The sequence below is a fragment of the Anopheles arabiensis genome, chromosome 2 (genome assembly GCF_016920715.1).
Source record: "Anopheles arabiensis isolate DONGOLA chromosome 2, AaraD3, whole genome shotgun sequence".
NCBI lineage: Eukaryota > Metazoa > Arthropoda > Insecta > Diptera > Culicidae > Anopheles > Anopheles arabiensis.
Genome location: NC_053517.1, coordinates 51,332,717 through 51,350,140, shown reverse-complemented (window position 1 = coordinate 51,350,140; position 17,424 = coordinate 51,332,717). Strand labels below are relative to the sequence as shown.

The 17,424-nt window shown below is 38.7% G+C and overlaps 1 protein-coding gene and 1 long non-coding RNA gene across 6 annotated transcripts in view; both read left to right on the top strand.

Annotated features, from left to right (window-relative positions):
* LOC120897446 (synapse-associated protein of 47 kDa) overlaps positions 1-17,424 on the top strand; it is a 30,036-nt gene that overhangs the window by 10,220 nt on the left and 2,392 nt on the right. For 2 of the 5 annotated variants that reach the window (XM_040302364.1, XM_040302363.1), the window contains exons 5-11: positions 4,850-4,861; positions 6,823-6,902; positions 6,987-7,084; positions 7,183-7,320; positions 7,406-7,545; positions 7,622-7,749; positions 8,317-8,640. In XM_040302364.1, the coding sequence (XP_040158298.1) occupies positions 4,850-4,861; positions 6,823-6,902; positions 6,987-7,084; positions 7,183-7,320; positions 7,406-7,545; positions 7,622-7,749; positions 8,317-8,640 (920 nt within the window). Of the gene's footprint in view, positions 1-4,846; positions 4,862-6,822; positions 6,903-6,986; positions 7,085-7,182; positions 7,321-7,405; positions 7,546-7,621; positions 7,750-8,316; positions 8,641-17,424 lie in introns of all 5 variants that reach the window. The other 3 variants (XM_040302366.1, XM_040302365.1, XM_040302362.1) reach the window with 2 other exon arrangements.
* Positions 9,317-17,349, top strand: LOC120897458. Its single transcript, XR_005738529.1, has 2 exons — positions 9,317-9,771; positions 12,322-17,349. It is a non-coding gene; the product is annotated as an uncharacterized LOC120897458 (long non-coding RNA).

Here is a 17,424-nt window from a genome sequence, read left to right as displayed (position 1 = left end):
CATCGATTCAGAAGCAAGAAGGAGAAGTAGAAGTAGAAAAACCCCAAACCCAATTATCTGTACAATCTGTTGACAACGGTCTGCAAAACGTTAGCGTACCCGGGAAGAGGTAACCAGTTAGCCATGCAGTGTGCCACCACTATCACCGTTGACACCAGCGGGCGGTTGTTGTCGTTTCCGGCCTCGCTAAACTTCCGGTCACATCCGTCTCGAGTGTGCCTTTCTGGTTGGTCAGTTGTTATGCTGCCTTCGCCTTTCCTTTACTGCCCCTTGCTGCTTGAGTGGCGATCGTGTTGCGCCCGACATTGCAATATGTCGGTAGGCGCAGTTACAACGAATCGATGGGCTAGCGAACGGGAACAGGAGCGGCTATTGGTTGGTCAGACGAAATGGGAAGGCGCAGATGAACGTCTGTTTACTGTTTTGTTCCCTGCCGGGCGAAGCATTAAAACACTAATCAAATCCTGCTCCTGTCTGTCCTGGCTTGACTGCTGTGCTGCAGGTCTGCCATTTACTGGCACTGACAGATTGCTGGCGTGGGAGAATGTCATTGGGAGTGATGCGAAATAGTGAATTAATTTAGATGCCCTCCTCTTTTTGCCGGGAGCACCAATCTACACGAGGTTGAGTGCACACACAAGCCTCACGTTGTGGATTGTTTTGTATCGTTTTTTGCTTTCTGCAATAAATAAAGAAAGCATCGCAAAATGTTGTTAGATACAGGGTTTTAGATAGATTTTGAGGAGAGTATGAAACTATACAGTTACCATTGTTGTTCTGCTAACAGACAGCATGTCAGTGTAGGGAGATGAATTTAAAGTAGTAGTTTTTGTTGTATATGTGTGTTTGTGTGTGTGTGTAATTCTCCTATCCTTCGTATTCGTATTTATATATTTTTTTTAAATATTTACTATCTTCTTCGCTAATTTAACTTTTGCTTTCACCAACAATTGTTTGTAAATGTAATAATTTAGCACTTTTTACGCTCGACTGCCGTTTGCGCCCTTTCCCCACTTGTTTGGTTTTTTGTTTTTTCTTCTTCTTCTAAATGCAATTGCAATAATAAATCAAACAAACCACAAATGTTCACTATCACTGTTTATCATGCCGTTAGTGGTATTGTATTCATTTGTTCGTTTTGATGCATACATCAGCCCATTCAACCCTTGAACTAGCGATCACGTAAACGTTTTTTTGAACTAACCACTAGTCTTCTCAGCTTAGCTCATCATTAGCTCAAACCGACCAACATCCAACAACTCGTACAACTTATTCTCTCGATCTGCACATCCCTTTGTTTTGCAAGTAGCTCAACATATAGGCCCGAGCCTTTCATGCTATGTATAATCGATCACGTTTCCGTAGAACTTCTAAGCTCCGTAGCTTCATTTGCGCAACGAAAAGTCTAATAACAAATAACCCTAGACAAGAACAAGCAAAAACATAAACAAAACGAACCGAATATAACAAAATGTTCATTGTTCTGTTCAATACAACAGGAAATATAAATACAAAATCGACCTCAACTACCAATCTCAGTCATAACAGCTACAAACAAAATGCAAAATGATTACTATATATCCTTATCGATCTCTATATATATCATGAAAATTTCTTCATTTGTGTATGGCCCATTTGAACTCTAGTTTTAAGTAATATTTGTTTAGTGTGTACAATAATTCATAACCGTTCATTAAATTTATTGGTTTTCAAAATTAACGCACTCTCTCTCTCTCTCTCTCTCGCATAAAAACATCATCCACTAACACACATTCATACCCAACTACAACCAGGACAGGAGCAGAACAGACGGGACGTGTGTGTTACCGAATATATGAGTGATATGTTTCGTCTGTTGCTCCTGAATATTACCCATTTTGTGGGTATTTATGTTCACACACAAAACAAATTACAAAAAAAAAGAAATATTAGTCCACATGGGTAATTTTTTACGCAGATGGAGCAGCCCAGTCGTTCACGGAACACCACCTTGCGCTGCCGAGCATTCGTTGTTATTAGTTTTCTTTTGATAGTTTTTCTCCATCCGTCGAGTTTCTTTCCATTTCATTCTTTCGCCTGTCGCAACATTTGTCCTGTTTTTTTTTTCTCTCTTCGATTTGTTAGTTCATTTTTCAACTTGTGTTCAACACATCACCGTTCCTTTCATAACTTCCATTCACTTGGCCGTAGAGCATTGCGAAGCTGGGCATCCAATATCCTAACAACATCAACATCAACAATACGAACAACAATAATAACAGCAACAATAACAAAATCAACAACAACTACAATACAAATCCCAGTAACAACAACACCAGCTGATACTACACAGAGCAAAAGTGGTGGGAGTGTGAAGTGTGCAGAATCACAAAACGGACTTTATGTTAACCCCCGAAGCACGGGATGAAACGAATATATAACTTTCCACCGCAACGTTAATATCCGCTGTACGGCTATCGTACCACCCGGCCAACGAAACCGGGGAAGGTATAGAGCAACGCGGAACGACGACCAAAAAGGCACCCAGCCCCACTTGTACACGTTTCACTCTCAAGTTCATTCTGGCTAGCACCACCACCATTCATCATCAGTATGTGACAACTGCTAGCAGCTGGCGGAATGCATCCCGCAGCAGCAGCAGAAGCTCACGGAGTGCGATTTTGAAACCATTCTTATTTATAACCGGGGACGCACGGAATCAAAGCTGGCAATTATTGCTCGTAAAAATTGAACTTTATTCCTAAATCCTGGCAATAATGTTCACTTGTGTGTTTTGCTTGTGGGGTCGCTTTAATGGTTTCGTATGATGTCTTTTGCGATGAGGTTGGGGCACCATTACAGCTTTTTGTTGGTTGTTGTGTTCATTTTTTTTCAGTTTGCAATAGTGGCGGACGATATCGCCATATCTGATGTAAAAAATAAACCAAATTGTTTAGTTAACGGATGATTAAGAGTAAGGCCCTTACATATGTAAGGGGTATACAGCCATAATGGTTCTGATAATCACTAGAACATAATGTCTATTAGCCATCTTAGTGGACTGAAATTTTCAAATTTGATCGACCCATTTTTTATTTCTTCATGTACAACAATAAATCGTCCTGGCGCTCCTTAATCTCAAAATACAGAAATGATCGGAAGAACACTTACTTGTATGTACAGCTTAAGGTAGATGGTTAATCCACTTGTTGGGCACAGAATAAAAGCTTCTTCGAGTGTATTTACCATAGTTCTACATATGTAAATCCTCTGTTCAATCGGGTGCAATTTGCCTGTCCGCACCTATCCTCGCTGAAGTGTCCCATCAGAGAGAGAGAGAGAGAGAGAGAGAGAGAGAGAGAGGAGAAAAAAAAAACTAATTCCAACACGACACTACACTACAGCGTTACAAAGAACATGATCCCAAAAAACGATCCACCTTAAATCGTTTATCGAACCGAATTGTATCGGGATTACTTTCATCGCTTCCGTTCGTTCGCAGCGGTTCTTTGTGTGCCACTGCTGTTGCTGCTGTGCCGTGGCAGCGCTTCAAAAGGTGTGTCCTTCGAAAGGAGGGACACTCGAAAAATGTCAACCCATTGAACGGGATCGAATCCCCATTTCTCGACCTTGAACACTTTCCGGCAAACCCCGGCAACCCCGGGGATTGATGGATTGTGACGTGTGTGGATGTTATTTTTTTGCTTCTCGAAGGTTTCGGTGTTCTACCACTTTTTGAGCACGTCAGCTTTTTGTATTGTGAGGTTGTAGAAATTTTTCATTTCAGTTGGGGAAAGGTAGTAAGGCAGTAAATGGCAATTCATCGCGCCACCCTTTCAAACTGTTCTCTACCCACCTCTGCTAGGGTAGAAATGAAATCCTTCCTGAGTTTCCGAGTTCAGCTTTTTTGATGTGCGTCTCCCGTTTCGACAGTAACGTATTTGAGTGGGAATGAGCATTCAACGGAGTTGACCGTATTGCGTGCCTGTGTGACGTTGAATAGAAAAGATGGCGTAGTAACGACCTTTGCGAATGTGAATGTAAATATCTTACAGTACAATAGAGGTTCTGTGCTGAGTTTTGTTGTCTTCTTCAAGCATTTAACAACCACCTTCATGTGATGTAAGCAGCAAATCTAACCACCCTTTGAAACACATTCTGTCAGCTTTTATGTAGGCGAAGAGGATATTTACGTATCATTTCGTTGCGATGCAGCCATACATTTATGAGATGGTTTACATGAAATCTCCGAAATCTCTGAAATCATATATTACATGTGACTGAATTTCATCCAAATTCGTCCTGAATGGTATTGTTTAAAATCATTTAACTCATATGGCGACTCGGTGGTCTATAAGATAGTTGCCTTGAGAGGATCTACAAGATCGAACAGAATTGGTACCCAACCGGACCGCCCCTCGTAGCAAAGACTGATGGACTGATGATTATCTGGCTATAATCCAGTCAAAAAAGTCCCGACAAAAATGAAGAATTCACTTCTATTGATTAGTGACAACGAGTTTCATTTTTATGTTCGTTTTCCAATGGTAGAGCTTTGATGCTTTTTATTTAAAATATTGTGCTGCTGTGAGTAAAATACGGCATAAACCGATCTTATATAAAAAAATTAATATGAATATCTAATTCGAAACTAGTTAAAATTGAAAACAGCGAGTAAATTATACTTTGCCAAATATATCAAAATGTTCCTTTGTTTTCAATCATTCGCCTGAGCTAAACTTAAATAACTAACGTCAAGATTGTGGGCTAAAAACTTTCTTTCTTTCACTTAAATTGTATTTAATTTCCTCCCTTGTCACTTTCTGCACATTCTGCCACTCTGATTGTCTTACCCCCGTATCGTCAGCAGGCCGCAGGAAAGGTAGAGTTGATTGTGGCTTCTGTATTGTACATTCAAGCTCTTATTCCGTTTCCTTTTTCCGTTCCAATCTTGATGGCTGTTTTGTTTCCTACTCTCGTTTTTAAGTCCGTATTATTCTTTCCGTGTTATCGCATCTTCCGTATGATATGTTAATCATCGTGCTTGGCGTACATTTTGTTGGACTGTTTCTTTTTCATTTGTGTCGCAAAAAAAAAAACATATTAAACTTACATGAAAACACATTCCAATTGCTGTCTTCTGGTGCGGTGCCAGTTTGTTTTGTGCCCGATAATTGGATTGTGCCCTTGATTTTTCCGTCCCACTCTGTTTTGGCTGTTTTGGAATTCGGGAAATGTTAACCAGGCAACACTACATGGTGTTTGTGCATGACCATAGCATCGATGAAGTGGATTTTACATTTAATTTGTTTAATCAATTCCTAATGCACTTTTATGAATGGTGGATGGTGTAGGGACTGATGCTGTTAACACCGGGAAACAGGAAACTCGCTGATAAGATGCATTAAGCATTATTGAAATTTCACAATGTTTCCAAAGATGCTGGATTTATTGCTGGCACTTGAAATATTAGCGCCCAGTTTTTTCTTATTTATTCTTGTGTGTTCTTTTGTTTACCATCTCACAGACGAAACGTGTCTTGGATTCGTGGGAATAGATTGGGCAATTTAATTAGCACTTTCTGCTAATTTTCAACAATCGATCCATGTCCCACTTGAAGTGCTATCCATCAATTTCCATCCAGTTAATCGTTATTTATTGTTGCTTAATTCAGAAAGAGTGTCCTTGCTATATTGCAAAGAATTCCTTTTATCAGACCATAAAATAGTACTATATCCCACCTTAATCGCATGCGTGGATACTGAATGGCTATGAAATGGCTAGGAATAGTCGGCTAAAAACAGTGTTTGTTGAAAACAAAACAAATAGATTTATTAACAACACAAGTAAACTTAATGAAAACATTTTCAATTGTTCCATTTTTCACATTCGCATCAATTTCATGCGGTTATTAGTCTTGGCTTTCCTTAGATGTTTTTGCATATCGTTACAATCGTACAATTTGAATTATACTGCCTAGGAAATTATATTAAACAGCAGTTAAGTTTTCCCTTCAACACAGTAGTTCCAATAGCATTTTTGAATATCAATCTATACGTTGATAGTATGAAAAACTGTTCCATCTAGTTTAGATTCCATATTTATCTTTGCTCCTTTACATGCATATGATTACAAACAATATAACTGTATTTGAAATATTCCATAATTCTTGTCACCTAATTCTAATCAGGACTCTCTCCCTCTCTTTGTATCTCTTACACTTTGCTGTTAACACTTGTATTCGAACACAATTATACACAATTTCTTGGAATTCAACGTTACAACGTTGAGCTGTACCGCTTTTTGTTTGTTGTTGATTTTTTTCGGTCTCTCGTCTGTCACTTTATTTTCATCAATATAAGTAATTTCGACTGTTGTTTTTTGTCTCTAATGTTTTCGACCTTTGTTTGTTTGTTTTTTATATCGCATTTTCTCTTAACTACAATACGTTTACTATGTACTTTACATTTTCTCCACTTTCTTACCTTCTTCTACTTCTTCACATTTTGAAATTAGCTCCATATGCTACATCTTTTTTACAATACACACTTTACACACTGACTTACCTCTTTACACAAAGCTGCGTTAATTTTTTTGCGTGTTGAATTTTTTTTGTTTTTATTACATTAACGAATGTACGAGTTAAGCAACTCTTCGAATGCATTTATCAATTTTCTGCTCTTTTTCTTTGTTTACTTTTTGTGGCAAAGAAAGCAGTTTCGCTTTGATACGTATTTTTGCTGTTTGTTTTTTTCTAATTCTACTTAATATCAATCGTGCATCCACCTTTATCGTGCTTAATGTGCATGTGTCTGTGTTTTTGTTTAATTTTCAAACCCGCAGCGCTACGGGAGGAGCCGATTCACGCCCTGCAACCGGCCCGGGAACACCAACTGAAGAAAATGCTGGACAAATTGGACAAGGTAACAAAGCAATGGGACGAAAGACGGGGGAAAATGTAGTCGATGCATGTTGTTGCTAATATATTTGTTTATATTATTTTCCAGTTACACATAAGGTTACTGCTGGCGCTAAATCGATTGGCTCGTTCCTGTACTCATCATTCAATAAAGCTGGTGATAAGATCAAACATCTAAAAGATAACGTAAGACTACATCTAAGACTATGTGGAACGCGGGAAGAAGCTGCTTTTATTAATGTTTGTTTTGTGTGATTGTGTATTGATCTTTACGCTCAAAACAGAGTATTCTGGGAGAGTTTAGCAAGGAGCAGGAAGCATTCATCAAAAATCAACAAGGAGGCGGCTCTGCCGGCGCTTGTCCATGGACGGGTCATGCTAACGAGGCGAAGATCAAGGAGGAAATTCTTAGCCTGTCTGCTGTGAGTTACCGTTTCTTTGCGCTGCCTTCGTATGTCAATGGTAAAAAGCGTAACGCTAAATGGATCGTATTACTTGCTTCTACAGGATCGCCGAAATTTCGTTCGAGCACCGCCGGCTGGGGTTGAGTTTGATTTTGACTACGATTCGTCTTACCCAGTCGCTTTGGCCATTATGAATGATGACAAAGAATTGGAAAAGATGCGATTTGAACTGGTTCCCAAAATGTGAGTGTTGCCACACTGTAGTCAAACAGTATCGTCAGCAAAACTAATGATCTCTAATCCATGCGGTTATTCACAGCATCACGGAGGAAAACTTTTGGCGCAACTACTTCTATCGCGTGTCCCTGATATGTCAAGCGGCCGATTTGGGCACATTGGGCGATAATAACGAGTTTGTCAAACGAGGCGCTAGTGAAGACACAGAGGGTAATGTACAACAATTTCCATTTATCTCATTGTTTCCCTCCCACCCTCCCCCTTTTTTTGTCTGAAGAAACTATCCTTGATTCCCCCCTGATCGATTGTTATGTTTTCTTACGATGGCTATTTTGCTGTGCGCGGTGAAATTAGCAAAATATGTCTCTTAATTTGCATGCTTTCAAAGCCTTTGGATCACATTGCGTTAAGCTTATTTTTTCCTTCCGTTTCCTTCAGTGCAGTTTGTAGTATCTTCAGAGTCATGTAGCGCTGTACGTGATATGATATAATTACGGTATTAGATATAGACGATCACCATAGAATAGAAATAGTACCATGCTTAAAGTTGTTATGCGTGTCCTATGTAAAGAGCCTTGCACTGGTGGTGTGCATAGGTTTTGAGTATACCAAAGGTTCACCTTTTTATTCTTTTTGTTTCATAATAACCGTTATGGATCTATGTTTTTACTATGGTTTTATAAGATATCTATTGTTTCCCAATAGCCAGGTTAGATTTTCTTTTGTTTCTTATGTCTTAATTTAAATTTTAATTTTTCCACCAACACCACCCAAAAGATACCGAACGAACATCGTCTGTTGGGTCAATGCTTAATCAAAGCGGCGACATAAGCTCACCGGCAACAAGCCCAGAAGAGCAAACATCAGCATCACCCTTGAGTCCCGAGCAATCACCGCCGGCACAAACGAACACTAGTGATTTGCAATCCGGCATGACCAATGCTGCTGCTAGCAAACCTGCACACCGTGAGTTCATTTCCGACAGCTTTCATACGAACGAACAAGACCTGGAGGAGGTAAAAGCCGGTATGAAAAAGCTCGGAATCGATAGTCTTGCCCAACAGGCAAACGAATCTATCGGGCTTGAGCACGAGAAAAGTGGTAAGAAATCGAAGCACGCTTAATGGCGGTGGAAAGAACAACAACGTAAACAATTAGAAAGCTGAACGAAAATAACAACAAACTCCTATTGTTCCTTACAATAGCGATCGTTATGCGACTATGTGTGGAACTATGTTAGTGGACTATGGTGTGGAAATATTTAGTAATCTTTTAACAACTCATACTGTACATCTACAGCTACAGTATGTACTATTTACTCTAAGAAGGAACTACTCTTTAACAGCTACAGTATGTACTATTTACATTAAGAAGCAAATGCACTATTGTGGTCAGTACATCGCCTTTGGTTGAACGTTTGCCACATATGTGCTCCGTAGCGATAATTGTTTGATTGCAGTGGGGTGCTAAACCTATAATTTCAGCTATGGCATTACAAGAGAAAACTACAGAAACACTGTATTACGGATGCTTACGTTGCTTGATTTAAAAATTTGTACTTATCAGTTTGTCAGTGCATGGATCTCAGAGGCTCGGTATGATGGTAAATTGTGGAACATTCGCACCAGCAAGTTATAGATAACAACAATGGCTTATAGAACAAATAGAGGCAGTAAAAACTAGTCAATGCAATTTCAGTGATAATGTAAAATGTAAAAACTATTTTTTAACCTTTTTGCAGATAAACAAGCAAACAGCCGCATAACCACCGGTAGGTTGGTTTCTGATTATTAGCATACCCTTTAGTTGAAAATGTGTGACCTGTGACTAATCTAATTGCTTCAAATTTCATAACTATTCTACCTATGTGTGTGTATTGCACCACAGTTTGGGTAAAAGTGTTGAATTCAGCCGGTCTGCAATTGTATTATGTACAGATGATTTAAATAATTACGAGAGGCACTACTAAATACGAACGGATAGTACACGATCTTAAATAGTAATTTTGATCTTGGTTAAAAGGTCCCATAGGAATGCTCGAGTGCACGGGGTGACGGTCTATTACATTCGCCTATCTCATTTTCTGCCCATTCCAGATGAACGTTTAAAAACGGGCCAGTGTTACGGAATTGTTGTAACATTCGTTTCCCATAAATGCTTCATGCTTTTACTTCACAAAGCCACAAAATCCCATCTGGCATCTGGTGATTAGTACTGTTCTATTCGCTAACGGTAGGCGATAGTATTTTAATTCCTCGATTTTTCTTTATCTTTCACTATTTCATATCTTGACGTATCTCTCGCTCTCTCTCTCTCCCTCTTTTTCGCTCTGGTTCATCAACCATCTTTTCTGAACATTTGTATGTAATGTGTGATGCAAAAGAGAACCAAATCAAAATGAAATTAGATTTTAGAAATAGAATTGAAGCGATTGACAGAAACTTCCAAGTTTCCGTTGGTACATTCATGTGTTATCTTTGCATTTATTGTATTCATTTCGTACATAATCGTACATACACATTTACCTCAAGTTTAAGTTTACTGCTTAAGATTATATGATGAGATCACACTTATTAACACAAAACTTGATGAGGCTCAATGCTTGTGCCTCCTTACGCCGGGCTAGCTTAAAGAGCAATTGCATAACGCAGCATCATTCTCATACAATTCGGAGAAAGCGAAAGAAACGATTCCAACATGGAGCTTATCTATAACAATGCACGTCCAGTTCCGTGTTTGTGGCGTATGATTTGAGAGAAAGATTCATTATCATGTATAGTTGTGCCTGTTTGCTCTACATCACTATCACCTCTCTACACTGTCCACTGGATTATGGGCGCTCTTACCCGCACGCCACCCTCTGGCTTTCGGTGCTGATGCTTGTCCGTCTATCACACTTGTCCTTAAGCTGAGATACTGATATGTTGTGTGCGAATGTGAAAATTTGCCTGTACCTCTGTGTGTTTTTGAGTGCGTGTGCCAGGACTGCTGTTGTTTAAATTAAGTGACAAACGCAATACACTTCCAACTCTCTTGCCTTGTAATAAGTTCACTCGACTTTATGAAAGTGTATTTGATAACCAATGTGGTGTTTAGTAGCTCTATTAGTGCATTCAGCTCTTACCGTGCCATTGATTCGTAGTGATTATTTTGATTTGATTTAGTTACCGACCAACATTCTGTAGTTTTCTCTGTAATGCATAGCGACCAAGATGTGCTTCTTTGTACCTAATATGTGTATATGTGTGTGTGTGTGTGTCTTTGATAAGCTTAAATTCACAGCAAATGTGTTACAGTTTGATTTTTCCAAGTCAACAAATGTGGGTTCTTTGGGTTGAAATGTTTGGTAAATCGTTTCCAAGCGAATACACTTGGACATTTCTTCAACATTGCTTGATACTTAACTGAGATGGAACATTTCAAGTTGGTGGTTTTTAATAAATAATTATCATTTTACTCATCTCTTCTTTTTTTAAATTTTATAAGGTCTAACGTGATTGCTTTAGCTTTACAATATTAACTAATGCTGCATGTTTGCTACTGTTTCCTTCCAATTTTTCTGAAATATTTTCAACATCTGTTTCCACTTTGATAAGTTTGTCTGTTTTTTAATTAATTCACGTTGAGTTTGTTTCATTGCTTATTCGTCATATATATTCGTTTTACATTTTAGTCATAGAATAATCATAAGCTAATGTTACATATATATAACAAATACAAAATGCGGAGAAATGGTGCTTCATATACTATCGAAAAAAATTTCTACCTTCCGTAGTTGAAATGTTCATGTGGTTATAAACTAGTGCAAATTTCATCAATAATAATCTAGTGTTATTGTAACGTAATTGTAATTACTATTGCAAACAATTTTGTTGTGCAAAAGTAAATTAAATCATCGTTAAAATTAAATCACCGCAGGCTGCAATTTACCTTCATGTCTACCACTACCGTAGCCTCGGTTCGGTTAGTGTATCGCCGGGAATAACCCGTATTTTAATCGTGTTTTAATCGTACAATAATCGAGTTTTGTTTTGGGAAAATTCTGAGATTTGATTGTTCGACTCGATTGAAAGAGCACGCGCGCACGCTCATATTACTATCTATATTAGGCTGTTTGCGTGAGTTTGACATTGGATCTGCTCTGGCAACTTGGCAGTTCACGAGGAGTTGGAAACTAGTCTAGTGAAGTCGGGCCGTGGTTTAGTGTTTCTTTCGGCATATGCCATTATGCCAACAGAAATTGTGAAAGTAGATGATATTCATACATTTGTAGTCCATTTTGACTATTTCCTCTTGTGCTACATTTTCTATTTCTACTGTTCTCATTCGTCTTCATATGGTATCGCAAAACGCAAACTGCTTTAAATGTTTTGTTTTCTACCCTCATTTAGTTGTTTGATGTTTACATATTTTGCATTAGGCATGAGTTATTCTTTTCGAAAACTCTTTTGTTTTATTGCAAAATGTTATTTGTACTTCTAGTTTAGTACAAATGACATGCTGTTTTTACAAATTATTTTTGTTTGTTGAAATTTAAAACCAATGTGTATGCGCTTTCCCATTCCTCCATGATTTCTATACTTCCCAAAACGATGTGTTGGATGCTTTAGCAGCAAATGAAACCAAAAACAAACAAAACAAAAAAAAACAACTAATAACTGTGAATAATACTAACATACCTTTCTTTTTCTTCTTACTTTCCCATTTTTTGTATCGTTTGGTTGACTCCTTTACTTGCGTCTCCTTATGCTGCCACGCGTAATCCCATGGACCACCAAACAGCCTAAAAGAAGTGTAGCACGATACAAAACCTAAATCTACCGTAATCGCAGTTATTCTTATTGTAAATGAGAAGGAGAGGAAACCTTAATACCGCAAGCATCTCTATTACACGTTAAAGTACTGCGTTGTATGATATAAAAAGACTCTAATAATGGCAGAAAAAAGGCCCCTCCCACAAGAAAACAATGGTGTGGCGCGTTGGGGGGACAAGGAAATGGCAAAACGGCAATAGAGAAAATGCGTACAACGGAACATACATAAACTAGTGAACTTCTTCTCATACTCGGACAACAGAGCTACTTACAGTATCGATGTTCTCGCGCCTAACACACACACACACACATACAAACACAAACACAAAACAAAGTATAGAAGAGTTAACTTCAATGCGAACCTATTTAAAACTAAATAATACAAACCAACAACAACATAAAAACAAACACACACACACACACACAGACATATGAAACAAATAGGACTAAAATGAGCGCGTGCGTGCGAATAAGATGTTAATAAGATATAACAAATTATACACACCACTCACCAATGTATATCGATATCGAGAGTGGGTACCATATTGAAATTAAACACAACACGAAAAACAGCAACAAGAAAAGAGAACAACAAGTAAAACAACATCATTATAATATTTTGTTGGTTGCAGGAAAACAAAAACTTAAGGCACACATACTTAACACACGCAGTAACAGTACACAAACACATACACAAACACTTAATAACAATGAATCATGGTTAAGCCGACAAAGGAAGAAAAACATGAATAAAACCCCACACGTTTAAGCTAATTATACACCAGCAGCAGGGGTTGGGGTGGGAACTGGATCAACACAGCTTCCCTGCCACCCGGCGGCATCTTCTTCCCGAAGCAAACCGAACATATATTATATTATCGGAATCAATTAGTAAACCAATTTCTCGACGAAGACAATTAGTGCATAATAATAGTGCAAGTACCCACTACAATGGGTATATGGACGAAACTACACACATTCCAGCAGCAGCAGCTGTGTGCGGAAAACGGTTCGCAAACGACGGTAATTTATCTCCTTCAGGACAAAGAGACACGCGCGGCAGTATATAAATAACTCTTACCAAACATCGACCTGTAAACACGTTACGTTAGTTATCTAGCTATGATAATCTGTTCTTGAAAGTCAGTCATGCTGGGCAAGCGCAAGGAAGGAGGAAGGAGTGAACGAGAGAATCTTATATCGAGAAAATGATATTTATTGTTGTTGTTTCCAGTGCTTAGTGATTGTTTATGGTGAGGAGAGGGGAGGGCGTGATAAAGCAGAGAGTAAGACATCAATTCATTCTCCCACACACTCTTACGTGATACTCAGCCTTCAGTATGATGATGATGTGGAAATAGACACACACAAAAACCTCCCTCCTATCTAATCTACAAAAACAAATCGGCTGCGATGGGTAAAACGAACGAACGAAAACATACTTTAACCAAAATTAACACCCACCATCACCCACCACCATCACCACCGCCAGCGCGCGTTATCCATCGAATACTCACGAATTATACGTATTACACCATTGAATCTCAACATAAGATGGAAAAATATAACTTACATAGCAAACCCAAAAAATGAGCATTACATTCACACTCTATAATTGTTCCTTTACTGATGTCTAGATGTGAACCGACTTTCTTTAAGCTAATTGTAGCTTAACAACTTGAAGCTGCTCTCCTGCGGATACGCGTGGGGGATGTCATCATGAATGTGGCCGATATTGTTAGATCCATTTCGGGCAAGGCAAGTCCATTACAAGTTCTTCCCCCTCGACACTTTGTTGTATTATCGTAAGGTGAGAGAAACAGCAAACAACAACACCTTTGTTAATTTTGACTTAAGAAGAAGATATGCACACTGGATTAACGCCAAGTATAAGTTTTTAACATACATGCCTTTGTGCACTCGATAACTGTTACTTTATTTGCGTGAGACAGAGGCTGTGGTTTAAAAAAATGACAAAAGGAAAAGGATAACAACAAAGACAAAACACTTGTAGCGTATGGAAGGATGATCGTAAAACCTCCTTCCCCTCCCCCCACCCCGTCGCATTAACAATCATCATATATCAATGTTTGCAAGAGCACTAGAGTAAATTTTCAGTTCGATGCGTACGCGCTTTACCTTTTTCTCAATCAGTTTGCTATGTATGATTCGTTTTGTCATAAACCCACCGAAACACGTTTTTTACGTTTGACATGGCAAAGCCACTTCCACTTTCCATTGTCATTAAATTCTCTTGCGTGTTTGTGTGTGTTAGTGGTGTTTTAATGCTTGTGATTGATTGGGGCGGCACCGTCACCGTCAATGCAACTAAGCGTTTATTATGTGTTTTACGATCGATGTGTGTCTCTCGAAGCGGGGAGGGGGAGGTGGCGGTGTAAAAGTTGTTGTTTCGTAGTGTGGGTGGGAGAAGAGATATATTCTATATTATGGATGTTAAAGTTGATCTTCCATTTTCCATGTAAAATCATATACGTTTCCATGCTTCAAATGGCATGCTACATATTAAAAAGAAGAAGAAAAAAAAAACACACACACACATTCACACATCACCTAACTTAACTAACTTGTGTCCCTTGTTGTCGTCGGTCTCATGTTAGCACCCTTACCCTAATAAACCTGCCTATCAAATGATATGATAAAAGAGCGCGCACGAGCGGATCAGTCGCGTTCGTTAATTTGTCTTTAACTTGATTGCGTTATTATGCTAATGCTGGAGGAACAATGCGCCGTGATCAAGTAAATTCTATTCCCTCACTCTCACACACAGACACATAATACAAGCAATGCAAAGAAGAAAGAAATCAGGACAAATTACCTTACCCAAGCGCGCGCTTTATGGCAAACAATTCCAGTTGAGAGACGATTTCACCAAACATAGAACAATGCTACAGCGCTATAGCCAGTCAGTCAGTATTCATCACATATATGTACACACACAAACACACACAATGCTAGTATTTGAAGCGATCACAAATCAGAGTTTCTCGATGTTATACATATTTGCGTTGATTCTATTCTAGATCAGATATATTGGCCACTTTACGAATGCGCGCTAGAATATTCAGAACTCAAATGGATGCGAAGGGGAGAGAAAACAAGAAGAAAACGCAAACGATCGTTCGAGCCAGGATGAAAGCAGGAGCAGGAAGTCCTAGCATCTGGTTCGGTTTCCACTCAAATAAAGGCATTTCCCGTCCTTTCGAAGGTTTGACGAAAGCGCGGAACATGGGAGAAAACCGGGGCATTGATATAGCAGCCGCCATCCCACCATCAACGGGGAATGTCAACGCGATGCCAACCGAAAAGAGGGAAAGAAAAGTATAGAAACACACACACACACACAGGCAGAACAAGAAAACGTTTTGCGGCGTGCGTGTTAGCGAAGTGCTTCGTAGATATGGTATGGATTTTAAGGATATAATAGCAAACGTATAAACAAAAAAATATGAAAGATATGTAAAAAAGAAAGAAAGCAACAGAGATAATGACAATACAACCGAAAACGTGATGCAACATTAAACAAAACAACAACAACAACAAGGAGAAGAAGAAACAAAAAAGCATAAGAGTGCGAAAACCAAAGGAAAACAAAAATACGAAAAACATATATTTGTGAAGGTCAACAAAACAAAACAAAACCGAACATCAATGTGTGTGGATGGAGGAGAGCGAGATGAAAAGTTCACCCAAGTATCAAAAACAAATATTTCCTTCCCTGGAATTTTCCCTAGTCCCAAACAAAAACCTCCTTATCACCTCTAAAAAAAACATTCCTTTCTCTATCTATCTCTCTCTCTCTCTCTCTCTGTCTGTCTCTCTGTTTGTCTCTGTATGTAACTGTGTGCGTGGTGTTGAGTAAAAATTAACGAACCTTACAAAACAGCAAACAAACAAACAAACAAACTCCTTATTGAGAAAATACTTATATATATATCGGATCGGTTCTATACAAAAGGTGTGAAAAGATTATGATGCATTATAAGCAGTCAGTGACGTGTTTAGGGAAAGCAAAAGGGGTCGCCGGTGCGTACGTGGAGGGTAAAGAAATAGTTTTTAATTTACGGAACAGATTTCATCACCAGAGATTAAGTGACGGGGCAGAGGAATGAGTATGCAATGGTTTAGTTCTCCCAGTACTGTGGTTAGCGAATTATAATCTCTCTCCCTGTAATGCCTCCCACATTTACAACTTTGAATCTCGAATTTCGGGCTTTGAACACACACACACACTCACATCCAATGTCTTTTTAGTTGTGTTTGTGATTGTGACTGGTGTTGTTGTCGTATGTTGTGTTGTGTTGGTTTGCTTATTTAAGACCTGTTTAAGAAACAATTGAACGAGAAGTGTGTGTGTGCGTGTGTTTGAAAGAGTGTTGTGTGATTAGCTAATCGGGAAGGATCTAGTTAGAGCGAACGTCCTTGTTTTTACGTTGTTTTTTTTTTATCTTCTCCACGTTACTTACGTTCCGGCTCGTCTCACTTACGGCAAGTGTTTAACAGAATCGGCTAGACTAACTTCTTGCAATCATGATAACCTAAGAAGAAATACTACATACAACAATATCGTTCCACACTGGACAGGGTGAAACAAGGGGTAGGGGGGAGTGGTGCGATTGCGCCAAAGGATAAAGTGAGTGAGTGATGCAAAGAAGCGGAAAAGGAGTAAAAGTGAAGGAAACACAACAAAACACACAAACGTACATATATATAAATACACCCAACACACCCAACACGTCCTAACAAAAAAAAGGAAAAAAGGTGGAAAAGCAAACTATTGTTGGTACACTCACTCACACACACACACACACACACTCTCACACATTGTCACGAGGGAAGGGGAAAACTAGTCGGAAAAACTCTAAACCAAACACTCACATACGAACAACAAACACACAACCCACAAACAAACAACACGGAGACGATTATTCTGTATAGAGAAAATAAATTTTAAGGCAATTATTGATTCAAACCAAAACGTTTTGAACGTTTCACTGTTGTTGTTGAGTGAGTATGCAGAAAGTTTAATGGAAAGAAAGTACGTTTGTGTTTT